This window comes from Zophobas morio, unplaced genomic scaffold (assembly GCF_036711695.1).
Source record: "Zophobas morio isolate AGI-343-1 ecotype UQ-CSIRO unplaced genomic scaffold, CSIRO_AGI_Zmor_V1 ptg000009l, whole genome shotgun sequence".
Lineage (NCBI taxonomy): Eukaryota > Metazoa > Arthropoda > Insecta > Coleoptera > Tenebrionidae > Zophobas > Zophobas morio.
In genome coordinates, this window is record NW_026972114.1 from 4493278 (window position 1) to 4512296 (window position 19019).

Genomic DNA, 19019 nt, shown 5'->3' on the forward strand with positions numbered 1-19019 from the left:
AAAATTATATTTCTAATCAAATTATCGCCGCGACAGCACTGGATCTAGCGTATGAGATACAATTCCGCGCGTTGATAATAACGAATCATGTCATTAGCGTGTGGGATCATAAAACCGTGAATTTACGTTGTAAAAGCAAGCATTTTATTTTAGTATAGACAGTTGCTATTTTCAGATTTTGCACCTAAAAATAGACTAATCTTTTTGAAACAATTTTTTGTAGTTAATTCCTGTAGGTTTTAGGTTACATATCTACTTTCTTAAAACCGACTTTTTGGATGGTATGTTTGTTGAGTGGTTTATTTATTTTAAAATAAATAGACTCATTTATGCAGATTTATTTAAACAACTCTTACTGTAAACAACATTTGTTAGAATTTTCATATCAAAATAGTGAGATTTATGTCTACAGTATGTCCCCGGATTGAGATCACAAGAGGAAAAAAACTGTATTTTCTATTTTACAAAAAAATGACATAGGAATAACATCTTTTGCTTACTTAATTCAAAACGAATAAATCTGCAATTAAAATTTTAATATTATCAGGCTGCGTCCTTAAATTTGAAAAAAACTAAAGGTAACCAACAACTTAGAAATATGAAAAAAATAATTTTTTTCACTAGCAGCCATGAAGCATGCAAATGTCGACTCATTTAGAGGTAGCAAATTCAACTTTTGCGACCACGGGTTCAAAAAGAAGAATTGAGGTTATGTACGCAATACTTGATGTGATTATTTCTTAAAAAATGAATAAATATGTGCTACTAACATTACTTGAGTATACGCATGGTAGTTGGTAAACGGTAGAAGATAAAATGATTAATTCAGTGACAAGTGTAAACGGTTTTCTTTGTGTTGAAATTTTAGCTTAAGTTTGATTAGAAATCAAAACAAAATCATATTGCGTCAAAAAATTGAAAGTTTATTTTTTCAATTTATTGTCTTATGATTTCTACTAGCGAAAAAAATAGTATATTAACCACGGTTGTAGACCTCGCGCATTCTAGGCCTCGCGCTGCAGAGGTGTGCTCGGCCTAGAATGCTTGGCTTTGCAACCTTGGCTAATAATATACTATTAAGAGTACAGACCAGGAATATTGAAGTTTTAATTGCAGATTTATTCGTTTTGAACTAAGAAATATATGTTATTCCTATGTCATCTTTTTGTAAAATAGAAAATACATTTTTTTTTCCTCTTGTGAACACAATCCGGGGACTTACTGTATATGTGTTATTTTATTAATATCTACGTCTACAAAACATTGGTACATGAATCAGTCATATCACTTACAGAGGATAAAAGTATCAAAAAAATGAAATAGAAAATATCCTATGGCCAAACTATATCTTCTATCCATTTGATATAATTTGAGACTCTTACATAGACTCCAGGACTGCCGGTACAACCTAGTCCAAACGATGTTACACCTATAATGTCGTACATGCACTTTATCTTTTTACCAGGGTGATATATTTGTAAAGGACCACCAGAATCTCCCTATAAAGAAAGTTATTTAATATATACTAACTACAAACAAACGTTATTAGCAAATTTAGGTAGAGAGTCAAATTTACCATTACAACACTTAAGCATCAATTTCAAGTTGGTCATTTGCGCTTACGCAACTCACTGATGCAACCGTAGAACACATAATATGACAAAATTATTTCATTTTGGTAAGGTGTTCTAAAATGGTATGTTTTTGTCTTTGTCTGACACACTGTATTTAACCAGGTATTTTTCCCTTACCTAAAACGCTAAGAAGCGCGGGCATTCTTTATCAGTGGAAACATAGTATGTCGGACGAAGACTGTAACCAAATCTTACTAGATTCTAGTGAAAGTGATGGTGCAAGTAAAGAGAGATTACACAAATAGTTAATGCAAATTTTGTAAAAAAGTACACATAACTGCTTAAGGTTTATCTTCAACTTCTAATACAAAATAATGGGAATATCCAGACGGTATAGAGAAAAGAAATAATAACTGACAAATTACCCGACACGTGTCTTTGGTTGCGTCCACAGAACCGGCACACACCTGGAGATTGTCTAGAATTCCTCGTGACACTCTCAAATTGTTCTCATAATATGTGCCACATGTACTTTGATCAAAAAGATCAAGGACTACTTTACGTAAATCGTTGCTAGTAGCTCCACCAAAAGATGTTTGGCCCCATCCTGTTGCAATCGCTCTTTTCCTTGTAATTTTTGAGTCTAAATAAAGACATGCTGGTCTTGAGAACGAATTTAGTTGAACCTTTTTTTCTAATCGTAGCAGTCCAATGTCATGGTAATAAGAGTTCGGCTTGTATTCAGGATGAGGTATTCGTTCAGATATCTTAATTTCTTGTCTACGGTACGTTGCGTTGAGTTTGGTTACACCAAGTCTTACCCACAGCGTATTGCCTCTGCGAAATGTTGAATAATGTATATAGGCATCCTAGATAAAATTGCGCAGCCTTATAGCTTGATAATGGCTAGAGGTATTGTAATTTTGTAAACGCCATTGTTTTTAGCTTGAAGGGAGATGCTTAATTTTGTACACTGAAAATATGACGCACGTATTGCCATATATTGTGATGGAAACAAAACAGATGTGTCAACACAATTACATAACTACTGTTAATTTTTAACCGCAGGTCATGTCAAGTCAGGTCTAATAGAATAGTTTTTGCTGCATACTTTAATGTTTAATTTAAAAGAATATGTACGTACGTATCATGAAAATTAGGTCGGTAACTAAAGCCCTAATCGATGACCAGTTTGTATCGTAGATACTGCAAAAAAACAATAATTGTAAATATGATACCTATAAGAACTACGCAAAAATACCTAGGAAAGACCTAAATAATGGTAGGAAGACTAATAAAGACAATTATAAAATTATGGGGACCAGGATTTCAAATGCATCGGAGGCAAATGTCAACGTAGCTGTACGTAAAATGTGAATATATTTAGATAGAGTGGTATTAATTAGAAACGCTGACCATGTAAAACCTCATTTAAATTCCAAATTTTTCGACAGATCTTTTGTCATAAGTAGAACCTCAACCAAAGCGTGAGGAAACCCGGAGTTTTGCTTTCAAAGTGTGAACCGACATGGAATTATTTATTAAATCAAGTTTTAGAACCCATAAATTTGGCCTAGTTAAAAAGTTTGTGTTTTTCGAGAACGACCTGAAGCCGCTGCTAACTTCAAAAAATAACAACAAGCAAAAAGTAAACTCCAATATCATACAGTAAGTGAGCGGGGAACGAAGTTATTTGATTATGTTACAAAAATGTACGATATATACATAATAAAATGCTGTAATTGGAAACGTACTTACAAGAACAAAAAGTTAGCATGTTTGTGTCTGTGAAGACTAGCTTCATCCCGAAGAAAAGCAACTGTATAGTTTTACAAATTACACTCTCTCCAGTGTGTTTTGTTGTACTGCAGCGCAAAATGGCGGAGTAGGTTTTTTTTTAAGAAATCATGTTTTTGCCAAAGATCTATTTACCTACAGTTTTGTAGATTGTCTTTGGAAATATTAAGAGTCTACTTTTCCAACGAGGGCACTATATGTGTCGTAATATTCGTAATTTATCGACCATCACTAGGTAGTCTCAGCAAGCTGTATAACGTATTGTGGTGACTGAATTTAAATTAAAATTTCGCGCTGAAAAAAATTAACAGCGGCGCGAAATCGCATTAGCATAATTTGGATTTGAAAAAAAAAATGCAATCATGAAAATCGTTAAACATAGGCAACCATGTGCACGTTTATACCTTTTCTGGTAGCTCTAGGGAATTTTAGTGAGAGGGTTGGTAGAAGTTTGGTACATAGATGAGTCATTTTGTTCGGTGGTGCCACTCTTTCTTTGTTTGTTGTAAGTGGAGCATGCAGTAAATAAATAAGGAAGCTAGGTTAATTTTAGTTGGTTTGGTAGTTGATAAAAGAGAGTAAGCCTTTGTTTAACGACAATTAATCGAACCGATTGCGATGCCACAGTTTTCCCCAACACGCGTAACTAATTCTTTTCAAGCGGAAATAAGTGAATTTTCGACCGACGCTAACACGTGTGTAAATTTGTTTTATTTTTTGTAAATTCACAATTCATGTTAGGAGTTTAATCGTTAACTATATCTAACACAATTAAAAATTAGGAATTTGTTTAGATAAACACATGCTAGGAGATTTCATGAAATTCACTTAGTCAGTACTCGTTCTTTGTTTACCAGGTAATAAATTAGGTTTCTAGTCGCTTATACCTAAGTGTTACATTATAACACCTCTTAATTTCTCACACAAGATTACTAATAGTTCATCTACGGCAGTTAATAAAAATAACTCGAATGGACATAAAATATTGGCTTCATGTAATTTTGTTAGCTTTGCAATTTTTCACCTCATACAATTATTCTCTACCTCACCATTTTAGGATTAGTAATTTTCTTTGCTGTATAATTTAAATTGAACCCAAATTTTCATGCTCTGCAATTTCTAACCTCACGAAATGTTTTTCGTCTGCACAAGTTTTACTTCACACAAGATTTTTTTTTGTGTTTATAAATTTTTGCTAATTTTTTTTTCTTGTAAATATTCTGTCGATTAATGTTTGCATCATATAAATTGTCTGATGTCCAATCTTAATCTTAGATATTTAGAACTTCACGAGAGTGTATGGCGAATTTAAATGTTGTTTTTTGCCCTTCTTGAAACTTTACCATTTGTTCAGTTGTAGTTTAATATTACAGTTATAGGAATTGAACATTCAAATGGAATTTAGGTAAAATAACACAGAAACGCGTAGAGGAAGCGGAGTGCGCGGTTCCTTGTCGAGCTGGCAGACGCGCCATCTGAACAAAAGATGCAGGTCTTAAATAGAAGTCAAGGACGATCGGGATGACGTGACGCTGTCGCCTGGGTAGCGTGGCACGTTTCTTCGTTCGATAGAGGAGTGCTGGACGGCAGTGCTTATCGATAAGTCAGAATCACCGTCGCGGTGGAAGAACAGCCACGACCAGGAGTCCCACACTTCGCTCATTCTACAACAATCTATGGGTAATTCTGCTGTGTTCTAGAATGAAATTGAGATAGGTCGATCGCCACACTTTTCTAGCACTCTGGTGCCGCTGCCGCATACAGTTTTATTTAAATTTTGTTCTCTTGTTGACTGCCATGTTTTTAAATCTGCCGCCACACTTCAGTAATAACTTGTGTGTTTGCAACCAGTTGCTCTAATTCAGATTTTTCTTTGTTTTTAATAAATTTTTGATATTCAAATATTTGCACTGATTCAGAACGTTTAGTTTGATTTCATTCAAAGTTTTTTTTTGTAGCTGAGCATTAAGTGGTGTCTTCAACGGACGCAAATTAGTCGCAGCCTTTTTTTGTTTTTTTTTTGTCATTTTTTCTGTGTCCTCCATGTACGTATTTGGTGTTTTATTTAGCGGTACTTTTCCAGCCTTGTGGTCCACTATTTGCAACTGAACGCATCCCGCCATTTTTCAAAAACACAGTGTAGGGTTCCATTTTGTCAGACGAACACAGCCAAGGACAAATTTTTGAATTTTGAATTTTTCGCGGGCTTTTTAATTTTTTTCACATGTCAATTTAAGGCGGGGTGTTTGGGTTGTCACAGTATATTCGTTTTAAATACAAATAGAAGTTAATTCTTTCCGGAAATTTCAAACAAACTATTGGATCTTATGTATCATAGTTTTATTCTATCTGAAACTGTTAATAAACCAAGGAAAATAAAATGAATGCCACGCACATGTTATGATGATATTATAATTTATAAATAATTTAAGTGAGAAATAGATTGTAGACAAGACATTTATTGACCACCTTGGTATGCTTACACTTATGACCTTATGAGTTATAAATCAACAACACCAAAATTGACTAAAGACAAGAGGTGTTGTATTAGATACAGTCTTCTCACTGAGGATAAGTTATAGTTATTTCTTGTAAGTGTTTTAGACAGCGTTTTACCAAGAAGAATGTTTAAAAGCGAGAACGGAGTTCGAAGACGAATGCAATACAACGTTTTCTCTACGGTCACAAGCCCAAATTGAAATTCATCGTGTCGTTTTGTGAAGTTTTGTGTTCACTGTGAAGAATGCCAGTGCGAACACATGCTCTTATATTACTGCTTTAAAACAGTTCTTTGTATATAAAAGAAACTGGTAGTCTTTTGTTTCATTAAATATTTTTTTTATATTTATGAATTTTATTTTATTTTATTTTTTGAACTGAAAAATTAAGTAACATCTAAGTGTTTTATATAAATTATTCTAATCGTAATTTAATGATCTACCAAAAAGTGTTAAAAAATTATATATTCACCCTCAAGCTATAAAAACAATGGCGTTTACAGAATTGCCAAACCTCCATTCTTTTTGAAAATATTATGCAGTGGAGTTTTAACTGGGGCACTTGTATTTTATTTCTCATTAGTGTCACAGTTCATGGGAGAATGAAAAGGGAATTCTCTTAATTCATGAGAAATACAGAAATACTCAATGCGAGCTGTGCATCGTAAGTTTGATGAAATAGTCATAACTTACTTAAATAAAGAGGGAAAATGGTAATTCTGAAACATTAAGTTGAAACTACGTACTATTAAAACTTCGGTTAATGTTAACTAAACAAACTTTGATACACTTGCTGTGTGTTGCACCCGAAATATACTTACGCATTAGCGTCAGTCAGGCAATGCGCGGCTGTTAATACATATCTTTCGCTTAAAATTGTTCCACCACAAATCCATTTTATTCCTTCGCCATATGAATCATAGCCTATAGCTGCCTAAAACAAACAATGACAAATTTGAAATTTTACCTCATGTGTGTTTCCTTATCTACCAAGAATGAAAAATACTGCATGTAGGTACCTCATATGTTTCGCTAAGGATGTTTTCAATGATTTTAGAAATGATGGAAACAACTTCTTGGAGAACAACGTATTAATTTTGCCGTGTTTGAAAAATGGATACGCTTGAATTAATTTATAAAATTATTATGTGTTTAATTAAAAAAAAAACAATTTTTTTAGTTCGAAGTGATGCTAGAATGGAAGAAAGCATTGATCAATGTACCTAATAAACGAAAGGAAAGTTTGAAGCACGAAACACTCACAGATCACAGATATAAATATTTGAGTATGGTGTGATTTTCCTTAGAATTTTGTTTAATGGGACGTCGATAATTTATGAAACTAACAAAATTCGAAATTTATTACCATATGTGGAAATTCCTTTCTTCCAGTTGCTTCACCGCCCACAATTAATTTGGTTACCTGGTGTCCACACTCGTTTCTTGTAACTGGTTTTGCATCAAATAGTGCAATGGGAGGTACTGATGTTTCATACACATATCGAGAATATTCTTCACATTCTAAAAAGAGAAAAACATAAAGAGTTATTCACGACAAGTTTACGCCTAAGAAATTCAAACAGAAGTATAAATTCAAAGTCAACTCTGATATTTCATCCGATTTTTAAAAAGGTAAAACACAGTTACCTGTTTTGTGTAACAACACTGACGTAGTGTCAGATACTGCGAAACGAAACGAAAGGACGAAAAGACTGAGATATGATTTTGGTATATGGAAGGTGCTTTACGTTTAGGTAGAGAACACTCTGCATATAGGAGACCAGCCCTTATTTTAAATTTAGTTGTTTTTGATTTTAACCTTGACGTTTATTTGCAAATTATCAAAACCAAACAGCTAACTGCGTGGTGGTTGAATTGATGAATTGTTAGAATCAGTAGTTGTTCTTTTCTTGTAAAATAATTACATCTAATTAAACAACTCAAACCTAAATAATTTTTCGATACATACTTACTCGCTTTACTGATTTCTCCTGGTATTCGTCTCGGTCTACAGCAGACTATCGGTTGTGTTTCTTGAAAACCACATACTTGAGGAAATCGATTATACTGTCTCAGATCTTCGCGAGCTTTTTCACAGTTGACAAACAGTGTACAAACTCCTTCGGCTCCAGTTGATTTTATGACACATATGTCACCTAAAATATGAAGCAAGCCTAAAGATACGATTCAACCCAAATTTTTAAAGTGAAACAATAATGAGCATCTGCTGAATGTATTTTGGCAGGTAATACGTTGTTCAAATATCGACAAATCTTAACTTAAAAAAATTCGTGTGAGGTTATCAGACAGAACTTTCCAAGGGGACGCGATGAGCATAAATGCGGCCAATATGAAATATATTTAGAACAGATGACCAATAGGAAAGATTGTGTTAACCAGTATATCGCAGACAACACAAACTATAACAGTTATATAACAAAAAACTAACACAGTTATATTCCACATTTATGTTGCTGTTATGTGTATCTGACGCAACAAAATTATAACAAAATTGGCGTTACAAAAAATGTAACATTTCAGTTATACAGGGCTTTCATAAATGATTCTAAGGGCGTAGTTGGGCATGGATTTCAAAAATGCCGCTTTGCTGAAATTGTCTCATTTGACAGTTCTCACTTGTCATTGTGCTTGTCATTTGTAACCTGTCACTTAAAATCATCGCTTTTATTGTTCTACCACTTTCCAAGTGTGATTTACAGTAATTCTCGTTGATCCAAGTTTAAAACAACAAAATAGCCTTTCTCAAGGCTCTTGGTGCTTGCGTGCGAAAACTTTGTGCTCGAAGCGAAGACCGTGAAAATGGTTTATTCGGTTGAGCAAAACACTTTCATCGTTATGTCTTATTATCGCAATGGGACATTCGTAGACGGAGCGTGGCTGTATTCTGTAGCCGCTTGTAAGCAAGAATATCTGGCCAATTACCCTGATTTGGAAATTCAAGAAACATCATTAGAGGCTCACATTAGAGATGTCATCAACAGATTTGTTCGCACTGCCAATGTCAACAAAGGGAAATCTTCTGGGAGACCTGCAGTATCTGAGGAAGTTGTTGATGATTTGAGAGAAAGACTCGAGCAGAATCCCCAAACATCTTTGACAAGATTATCTCAACAGTCAGGAGTTCCCGTAACCACATGTCACAAAGTAGTGAAAAAACGATTGCATATGCATCCTTACAAAATAACTACTGTGCAACAACTTTTACCAATAGATCCTCCACGCCGCGTAGAATATTGTAATTGGTTTCAGAATACTTTTCATGATGACGGGTTACTGGACCTTACATTTTTTAGTGATGAAGCATGGTTTCATTTATCTGGCTATGTCAATTCGCAAAATTTTAGAATTTGGTCCGCGGAAAATCCACATGTTTTTGTAGAGACGCCTCTTCATCCTTTCATTGGACTTTTCAATATTTGGATATTTGAAAGACAAAGTGTTTCAACGGCAAATGAATAACTTGGCAAAGTTGCAACATGAAATTGAACGATGGGTTCAAAGCATTGATGGAAGGATGTTACAGAACATTTTTGAAAGTAAGAACAAGAGAGTGAATATGTGCCTTGAACTAAATGGTGAACATTTTCAACATTTACTGTGATGTTTAACCACAATAAATTTGTTTGTTTATTCCATTATGAATTATTTTTATTTTTAACAACAAATTGACTATCAAGAATGTTGGAGTTCCGCGCATGAGGGTAACAAATTACGCCCGCGTAATTTCAAATGTTCAAATTCTATGTCGGTAACCTAATTTTGCATTGAAACGAATCTGTACACAAAAAAAAACAACCAAAATCAAAAACTAGTCTTTAAAATTAGCAACGAAAGTATATTTTGAAGCTTGATACTTAAAATGAAATCACACTACGTTCTAAATACCTATTTATTATGTACAATAAAATTTTTGATAGAACTGAATGAAATCTCAAACCGTAAAAACTCTGATTATCCGTGTCCGTTCACCCATCTGGTGGTCCTTGATTTTATATGACTCTACGATTAGGGTTCAGAAGCTACCCAGCAGTCAAAGTTATATTTGGATTTTTATCTTTTACGTTTATACATTTTCGTTGAATATGTACTTTTGTGGCGGGAAGTGAAATATTAATTTTGTAATATACTATTGTTTTGTGGCTAATTAAAGAATTTCGTGTAATTTTTATGAAAAGGACAATGGACAGATAAAGTTCTATTATTTTATTAAGTAAAAACAAGCACTAGACATGACAAAACATATTTCAGTATGAGCATCCAAAAGTTTGAAGTGTTAACAAAATGTGCTTATTGTGTGAAATAATTTCAAGTACAAATCGACATCTAAGATATTTTCACGGCGACAATTTCAAAAATATTAAAAACTAGCAGAATAATTTGTCCGCTATGCTTTGAAAACTTTCAGCGTTTTCACTTATTAACGAATCATTTCAACATCGTTTATAACATTGAGTTGGAAGTAAAGGATCTACAATTTAAGAAAACGGAAGATTTTTTTTACACGAAAAGCGGATTTAGAGTTAAAAACTAATTCTTTTATATGACGAATTATTATTTTCTACTATGAATGTCAGAAGTAATCTAGCAAATTCTGTTAGTAAATGTAATATACGAGCTCCTAAAATTAGTGGCAGTATCAAAATGCAAGGAGTCTGTCCTTCACGAATTACAGCTCACTTTGATCATTCTTCCTCAGTGGTACTTGTTCAGTTTATTGCTATTCATGTTGTTCATCACAATGATCTTCGCTGTCAACCCCTGACTACAAAAGAAACGACATATCTAGTTGAACAAATTCGCACTGGTGTAACACACGAAAAAATAATTGAAACTGTTAAAAATCTAGAACTCAGTTCATGTACCAGATTTAATCTTCTGACTATGAAAGACATTCCCCACATTGCAGAAAAAATAATATATCTGGTAAATGAAGTAAGGAAAATGTTGTTGTGCATCAGAACATGAAAAATTGCACAAAAATGACTGCATTAGCTTCCATGTACAGTGGGCTGGAGTATATGTTAAAAAAATATGGCGCCAAAATCATTTGTGTAGATGGCACACATGGGACAAACCTCTATGACATTGAATTGACCACAAGTCCATGTGTTAGATGATAAAAATATTGATTATCCAGTAACATTTATTCTGTCCAACTGAAAGGACACCAACATATAAGAGGTTCTGGTTGGTGAAATAAAATCATTAATATCGGTTTTGGTACCCAATTATTTCATGACAGATGATAGTTACAGCTACATATTGGAATGCCTGGAACAATAAATCAGATTCTTACAAAATTAGATTATGTATTAAAAGAAACAGATGAAAATAAATTTATAAGACTGAAGCAAGAGCTGATTAAATTTTTGGTGAAAAGTAAATTTGTGAATTATTTAAACACTTACTACTTTCAAAATAAAGAGTGCATGAAGTCATGGGCCCAGTGTTATCAAAAGAACGCAGGCATTAACACCAACATGCACGCCAAATCTTTGCACAGATCTTTGAAATACAAATATTTTGGTGGTAAACCAATAGAGGGCTGGAAACATATTTAGACACTTTGAAGAAACTACTGAAGGATACATCTTGGTCAAGAATTTCATCTACTTTATGACTTACAGCTATTCACCATGACCTTTTGGTCAGTAAGTCCCATAAACTTGCCACCCAGATAAGTTTTGATAATGTAGCTAAAGAATCTGCTGTAAAACATTTAATGCACTCACAAACCAAAACTAACTTTCATGAAGTAGAACTGATGGATAGGAAATGTAGTTATCAGACATTAAAATGCGTTGTTTGTCAAATTTGTATACACCATTAAAGATACTCTTGCTCTGAGTTCTTAATCAAAAATCATCTTTCTAAGCACATGCATCTGGTATCCATGTATATAAAGGCATATTTAACCACCAAAGGCCCTTGGTCCCACTGGTCATCAGTGCGCCTTCAACTTCTGAAAAACAGTTTGAAAATGAACTACATTTGCGCTTATCTAACTCCGTAACATCGCGCAGAACACGCGCTTCTCGATTTCGCACAAACTGTTTGTGCAAAGCTCTTCTACAGCATCTTTTGATCACGTTCCTCATCTTCAAATGTTATGCAAATGCTTCCTTTTGCCACAAAAATTTGTTAAATTTCGCATTCGTGCATTCTTTAATTGCAGCATTGCAGCCGTTGCTAACATAACCTAACTTTTTATGGTCACCAACGCGTGCTAACTTTTTGAAAGGACACACGGGCGCTTCGCCTCCTGCACTTCATTACAAATATACTCCTAAACGTGGAACTTCTTTTTCCGTGGATGATTTAGTTATTGGAATATAGTGTATATCAACAGCCAACCAAAAATTTCACTTGTTATCGCCAGTATCGCCTTGTTATGTTAGTCACATGTGTATTGACGCATGCGTTTTCGATATTTAATCGTGAAGCATTTAGGCAACCAGTTATACAGATGCATGTGGTGCTTGTCGTGCCCAAGGACACATTTAGTAAAGTACACATAAAGCGAAAGGCGGCACACATCCATAACCTACTGCGACCCTATAATCATTTATGAAAACCCTGTATATATAATGTTATAAAACACTGTTATGATGACGTTATGTTGTAGTTATATAAGAAGAATATAACAAAATTTTGTTGTTATTATATAACACTGTTATAGTGAAGTTGGATCACTTAAGTGTAACAGTGTTAGAAAATACAGTTATAGTGACTTTATGTTTCCATTATATAAGAAAAATACAAGGTGACTGCGAAATATATGCAAAAAAAGGGGGGAATAGCTCACATTACGATTATGTCCCTGCGTAAAATTCACGGTCCTAAGTGGTAGCAGTGTCTAGAAAAAAATATTTGAAATTAAATGTAAATTGTTATACGCGGCGCTGGTAATGTTTCGCGACCTACATAATAACTGCAATGAAGGGGCAGGGGACTCGGAGTAAGAACCAGAAAGTAACTTTATCAGGCACTTTTTTAATCGCAACGTAAAAAACACGAAAAGGGCCAGTCAACATCGAGCAGTCAGTGAAATCGGTGTATGGTGCAGTTTTCCAATGCAGAGTGTGTCGATATGGTCATTGGTGTGCGCGAACATTTGTATCAGTGGTACAGCATCTCCGAGATCATGGTACCTTCAACCTCAAACTCACGATCGTGGCCGTGATAGGACAGAAAGAAGAAGATGGATTTTCACAGCTTGTAGTGCATCCTACATTAAAAGAACACGGTCACATCCATACCATGTTGACAAAGTGCACGGTTTGAAGCCCGCTGATTGTCCACGTTGTGTAACTCACTTTTTGTCCGATGGAACTCCACATAGTCGTCAACAAGTACGATTTCAAGAGACGGTTTTCGATAAAAGTGTATCGGTTGGATGAAACAGTTAGATTGTGGAAATCAATAGTGTCCAGAAATTATCGAAGAGCTTTAACAACAAGTGAAAGTGGGAGCCGCTACTCCAGTGTTTTTTTACCTATCAACAGACATCTTGCGACACTCTGACGCCTGTATTGCTAGTCAAGGACAACATTTTCAACATTTCTTGTAAAAAGGTAGTAGCATTCTAAGTGGCTCTTATTTTTGTTCCAATAAAAGAATGTAAAATCGTTATAGCAAGGACCAAACATCCGTCAGAATCAAAAGTCGATCATCATGAAGTATTACCAAAAAACTTTCGCACTGAACTTTACCGATGAATGAATCCATGAATGAATGATAAGCAGCAAAAAGTCAGTTTTACTTTTAATTGAAACTGAAAGTGTTTACTTTTATTCCAACGTTTTTCCAACTCTGTTTACAAGGTGGCTCAGTGCCTTCGTATCGAGGGTGGTTCAATGGGGTTTTGCCCCATTCGATTTTTAATTTATTTTTTCTATATTTCGACACCACTAGGGTGGGGATGCCCTGGTTAAAATTATTGCATCTATTTCACGGTCACCCTGTATACCAAAAAGGGATATTATATTATAAGACTGTTAAGTTACAGTTACATTACATAAATATAACAGTATTATATAACATTGTGATGATAAGGTTATATTGGAATTACATATAAAAGTTATAAAAAAAAAGTGTTGTCATTACATACACTACAGGGTGTTATTGAAAGGTACGTACAACAAAATGGACAGTTCTTCGCGAAGTCTAAGAAGTCGGAAAAATTTATTTTGTGTTATCAAAATTATAAGGGGAAAATTAACCCTTATCCAACCTTTTTAGACGCTACTGAAGGATAAATAGGTAAAATTAATTTATTTTAGTAAATTCTGGCAACTGTAACAATAAAACTTTTGTCAAGATTAAATGTTACTATAGAAAGGAAAGATGATCTTTTTATCAGAGGCGTACAAGGAATTTGGACATAAATTTTAATAATTTTTATCTCTAAAAGGAGAACACTTTTAACTGAACTTTTTTTAACTTTTAGCACCTATACTTCAAGACCAATTGCCGATTTTATTTTGTACGTACCTTTCAATAACAGGCTGTATAAGTACGAGTCAAAAAAGTAAAAACACAACGAGATCCAAGCAGCCGCTCTGCCTTGGCGTAGAGGGACTACAGGGTGATATAATCCTCAGCGCCCTCTTATGGATCCTCGTATCACTCGATTGCAACCGCTATCTTCTTTTACCCCTATCAGGTGGCACAGCACTGTGACGAGCCGTCACTAAATTCGTTCACGGCAAAATTGTAACTAAAAAGACTAATAACAAATCCCCAAAACATAACACGAAAATTTGCAAATCTTAATTAATTAACACGCATGTCCTAATCGCATATAGTACTATTCAAATAGATAAACAAAAATCAACCAACAATCCCCGAACGCAGGAACAAAATTCGCGTATTCGCAAATTGCGAATAACAGCGCTTGCCAGACATTGCAAATAACTTGTACAGAATAATACGCCATAAACATCGCCAATCGCAATACTTTTATTTAAAATTGTATCCAAACTAAAATAGTTACAACAGGCTAACAACATGTGGTGATGACGACATGAAAAACATGACGCAAGTTGAAAAAACCCGAAGATATACGACACACTAACCAATAAAAAACGTCAGCCGCGGAACCATAATTAAAAGCTAAACCCTATAAAACAGCGAAATAAAACCTAAAATCGAGTACCGAGTAATACACTAATCATGAAGAAATATAGTCCACTAAAGTCGCGAGAGACAAGAATAATGAGTAAAAATCCCTATATAAGCAGTAGCGCCGGAAACGGTTTTAGTTGAAGTTCCGAGTTGTGGTCGAAGACTGCCCAATTTTTCGTCGAGATTTTTATTATTTTTGCTGAATTTTGAAGAAATCCGAACTTAGAAGAATTTGCTGAGCCCGAGAGGAAGATAGAAAAATTCTCAATGCTGCGGCTGTGTAAGTCTACCTTAAAGTCATTCTTGATTCATCTTGCTTTCCATTTTTTTCGTCATGTGTTGTCGAGTTCGAATCGTACATGTGTAGCATTTAATTTATGCGTTTTCTTCGTTACGGCGCCGCCACAGAAAGTAATTTTTACGTCGGTTATTGATTGTTGGGGAGGATTTTCGATAAATTACCGTTCGTTTTTATGGTAATTATTCCAACATTTCCTTAATTTGCCGATTTAACCCTTTTGCTTGCGACATGAATATTTTACATGCGTTTTTTGGGAAGTTCCCGAATTGAAAACTTTTAATTTAATTTTCTAGCAGTCGATTATTTTATGTTGAATTTTTGGCCGTTTAAATATGATCGTTTAATCGTCTCATTGTATTTTAGCGCATTTATGGTACTAATTTCCCAATGTTTAGCTGCATTTATAGACTATGACTGTTCATTTTTGCATGTATTTAACTGTCCCGTAACCGTTAATTTTTCTCGTGAACAAGTGTTGCGCTCGGCGTATTTAGCTAATCAAAGAACGTAGAAATTCATTTATCTCTCTTTTTACATGTTTATATTCATAAGTTGTCTTAGATTTAAGTGCATGATCTTAATTCGTTAATTTTAGCTGATCTTATTATCAGTGGAGATTTCTCCGAATCCACTGAATTATTGGTTTTATTATTATTTTAGTTGTTTAAATGATTTTAATTAGCAGATAAATGCCCAATCGCAGTTTATTAAATAATTAAGTAGATACCCGATTTCATAGTTAGCAGTTTCGAAGTTTATTTATCACGCACGTAATATTAATATTGTTTAGAACTTTGGAAGGTATCGCACTTAATTAGGGATTTACTGAATTAATTTCAAGTTTGCATGATGATTTTTAGGATTAAATTTATTTAAAATCGTGGGTTATGTTAATAGATTTTAAGGGTTTTATTAGTGGAATACAATTGCGTAGCGCTTTAGAAGATAGTTTTGCATGTTGTTTTTTTTGCTTTATTTGTGTAAATTTATTTTCATGTTTTGTTTTTCCGTTCATCATTTACATATTTACTCGATTATTCTTTTGAAATGCTTGTAATCCTTTCTTTTAATATATGTATCGAAATGTTAGAAATGTTTAATTATTACCTCTTCCCCTACATGCAGTTTAGCTCCTCCATTTCCAAGGAAATGGGCCTACACCCAAATAAATAATTTTGTTAGTGTCGAAAAGCTCGGCCGCGGTCAAAACTATTTGGGCACGACAGCACATTTACTTTCCCACACAGCAATATACGTATAAAGGGCAACGGACTCAGCACCGAACCCTGCGGCACTCCACTTTTCACAGCTGTCAGATCACTCAGTGATGCAGAAGAAGATTAACGGACACAGACTTTTTGGGACAAATCCGTGCTGTTCAGCAGAAAGGACGTTGTTCGCAAGCAGAAGCTTTCTTATCTCATCCGAAATAATAGACTCCATGATTTTGGCTATGACCGCAGCGGCAAAATCCGACCCCATCGTCACCACGATACTGTCGTCCGATCGGGATCATATTTGTAAAAGAATCAACTAATATCACAAACGATGAAATTAGCTACATTCGAAATTAAATCGATTCTTTGGGAAATAGTTTATTTACGAGAGAAGGCGTGTCTGCAAGCGTGAAACATTCCATGACATTTACAATGGTAGATGGAAAAGTATGCAATGCTGTCACACAAACAAAGTCTACCATGAGACGTTATATCTCTGGAGCAACATCAAGGTTTTTTAACGACCTTACCATTAAAAAGGATGTGGATGATGAAGCCTTATCATTTGGTTTATCCATTTTGTATGCGAGCATCAGATTATTCGAAAGTATATTACACCTTTGTTACAAACTACCTGTAAAAACATGGCAATTACGGTCCGAAGCTGACAAAACCGTTGTTAAGGAAAGAAAAGCCGAAATATAAAAAGTATTCAGAGAGAAAACAGGCTTAATGGTAGATGTACCTAAAGCCGGCTTTTCCGATCCACAAAAGGCAAGTGAAATAACTGGCGTTGACTTCAACCTAATTTATAAGCTCAAAATTATTTTAGAAGTCATTTCAAGCGGACACAAAGTTAATTTAAAAAGGTTCGCAGATTATTGTTTAGAAACTGCGAAACATTATGTTCCTTTATATCCATGGCATCCCATGACCCCAACCGTGCACAAAATCCTTGTGCATGGTGCAGTAGTTATGGAATGTTGTCCGAAGAGGCTGCAGAACTAAACATTTCAGGATGTACTGAAATAGCTTTGCAAGACAATTTTCAAGGGTGGAATGCAATGTTGACGTCTTGAATAGACTTTTGTTAAGTTTCGCTCCGTTAATAACTACTTTAACTGGGACACGTAACTCGGGTACGCCCATTTAAGCAGGTCAAATCTTCGTGGGAAATCGATGGGCAAAATGGAGGAACCGAATGGCTCAATAGATGTTGATGTAAAATTTAAAAAAATACTTCTTAAAAAACTTTAGTTCTTCTAGACTCAAGTTCTAGAAACTTAGATAAATCGTTTTGAAATATTCAAGCGTTTAGTGGCCATATACTTATCTAGAAACAAAGTGCCTTACACTGTCGGGGCGAATAATTTGATGGTCACTCGTAGCCACGTTTATTTTTGCATGTCATGAGTGAAAATTTCCATTCCCATGCGATAAGAACGTTATTTTGAAATACTAAATTTTAACAAAATACAAATTTTTCGAAGTAAGTTTTCAAATGTTACAATTTTTCATTATTTCACTGACTTTCACTGGACGTATGAATTCTGGTATAAGTAAACAACGGGCAAAATGCTAGACCGTGTAATCTAAACTTAACTAGTTAAAACAAGCATTATGTTCTTTGAGATATGAAAGAGAAAAGAGTTACTAAATACTGTTAATCGAAATTGTGGATATTAGATATAATTATATAAGTACATACAGAGCTCTTGTATGTACGTATTTAAGCCACATTTATGTGTAAATTAATTTTCCTTTTTTGACTTTTGGGTAGGTATTGAAGAACGCTTACCTATCAAGTTTTGACAACATACAGCACCGAGGAAAATTGCTGTAAACAGATTTAACACAGCGCGCATATTTATCGCATTGGACGTCGTGCGAGACTAATCTGAGATTTAATAATATTTTTGATTTGCATTAAAGACGCAAGTGGGGGAACCCTACAAATAGTCGACTATTATAAAATTTTGTGGAGATTACTTATTCTTAGACAAACATGTTGTTGTTGTTTATTGTGACTAGTTGATAAATCGCACTGCTTGGTCAATATGGTGATCCCGTCTTTACTTTCCGTGCGTAAGCTACTACTTTACAAGAGGACTAGGATTTTTCTAAATACCATTCCTTCTCTGAATTTGAAAGGGTCGTTTCAAAATATTGCATTTATATATCTCCATTATTGTTACAATCTAAATCTAAAAACAATTAATTTGGAATAACGTAAAAAGAGGCATAATACAAATTCTTATAAAGCCTCGAAAGTTGTAAATCTTATGTAGATCATGATAAAAAACTCAAAATTACGTTTAGGAAAACCCCCACTGCAAACATCGAAATTGAAGAGGCTATAGAAAATTTTGATTTTTCGACTAACGATGAAGCCTATTATAATCCATACATACCTAATTATAGAAACAAAAACAGTGATTTACAGTTTTCAAAAACAAAACAGTATGTAATAAGCCACATTAGACTC

General features: G+C 34.3%; 1 protein-coding gene and 1 long non-coding RNA gene across 2 annotated transcripts; both read right to left on the reverse strand.

The window, feature by feature from the left end:
- Positions 1-323: 323 nt before the first annotated feature.
- Positions 324-18413, reverse strand: LOC135125773 (serine protease snake-like). Its single transcript, XM_064051454.1, has 6 exons — positions 18333-18413; positions 7843-8025; positions 7236-7390; positions 6691-6803; positions 2000-2411; positions 324-1499 (listed from the first exon to the last, which is right to left on the reverse strand). The coding sequence occupies exons 1-6, from the start codon at positions 18397-18399 to the stop codon at positions 1332-1334; spliced, it is 1098 nt and encodes a 365-aa protein (XP_063907524.1). The 5' UTR covers positions 18400-18413; the 3' UTR covers positions 324-1331.
- LOC135125767 (uncharacterized) lies at positions 10079-11842 on the reverse strand. Its single transcript, XR_010279951.1, has 2 exons — positions 11299-11842; positions 10079-11161 (listed from the first exon to the last, which is right to left on the reverse strand). It is a non-coding gene; the product is annotated as an uncharacterized LOC135125767 (long non-coding RNA).
- Positions 18414-19019: the final 606 nt, after the last annotated feature.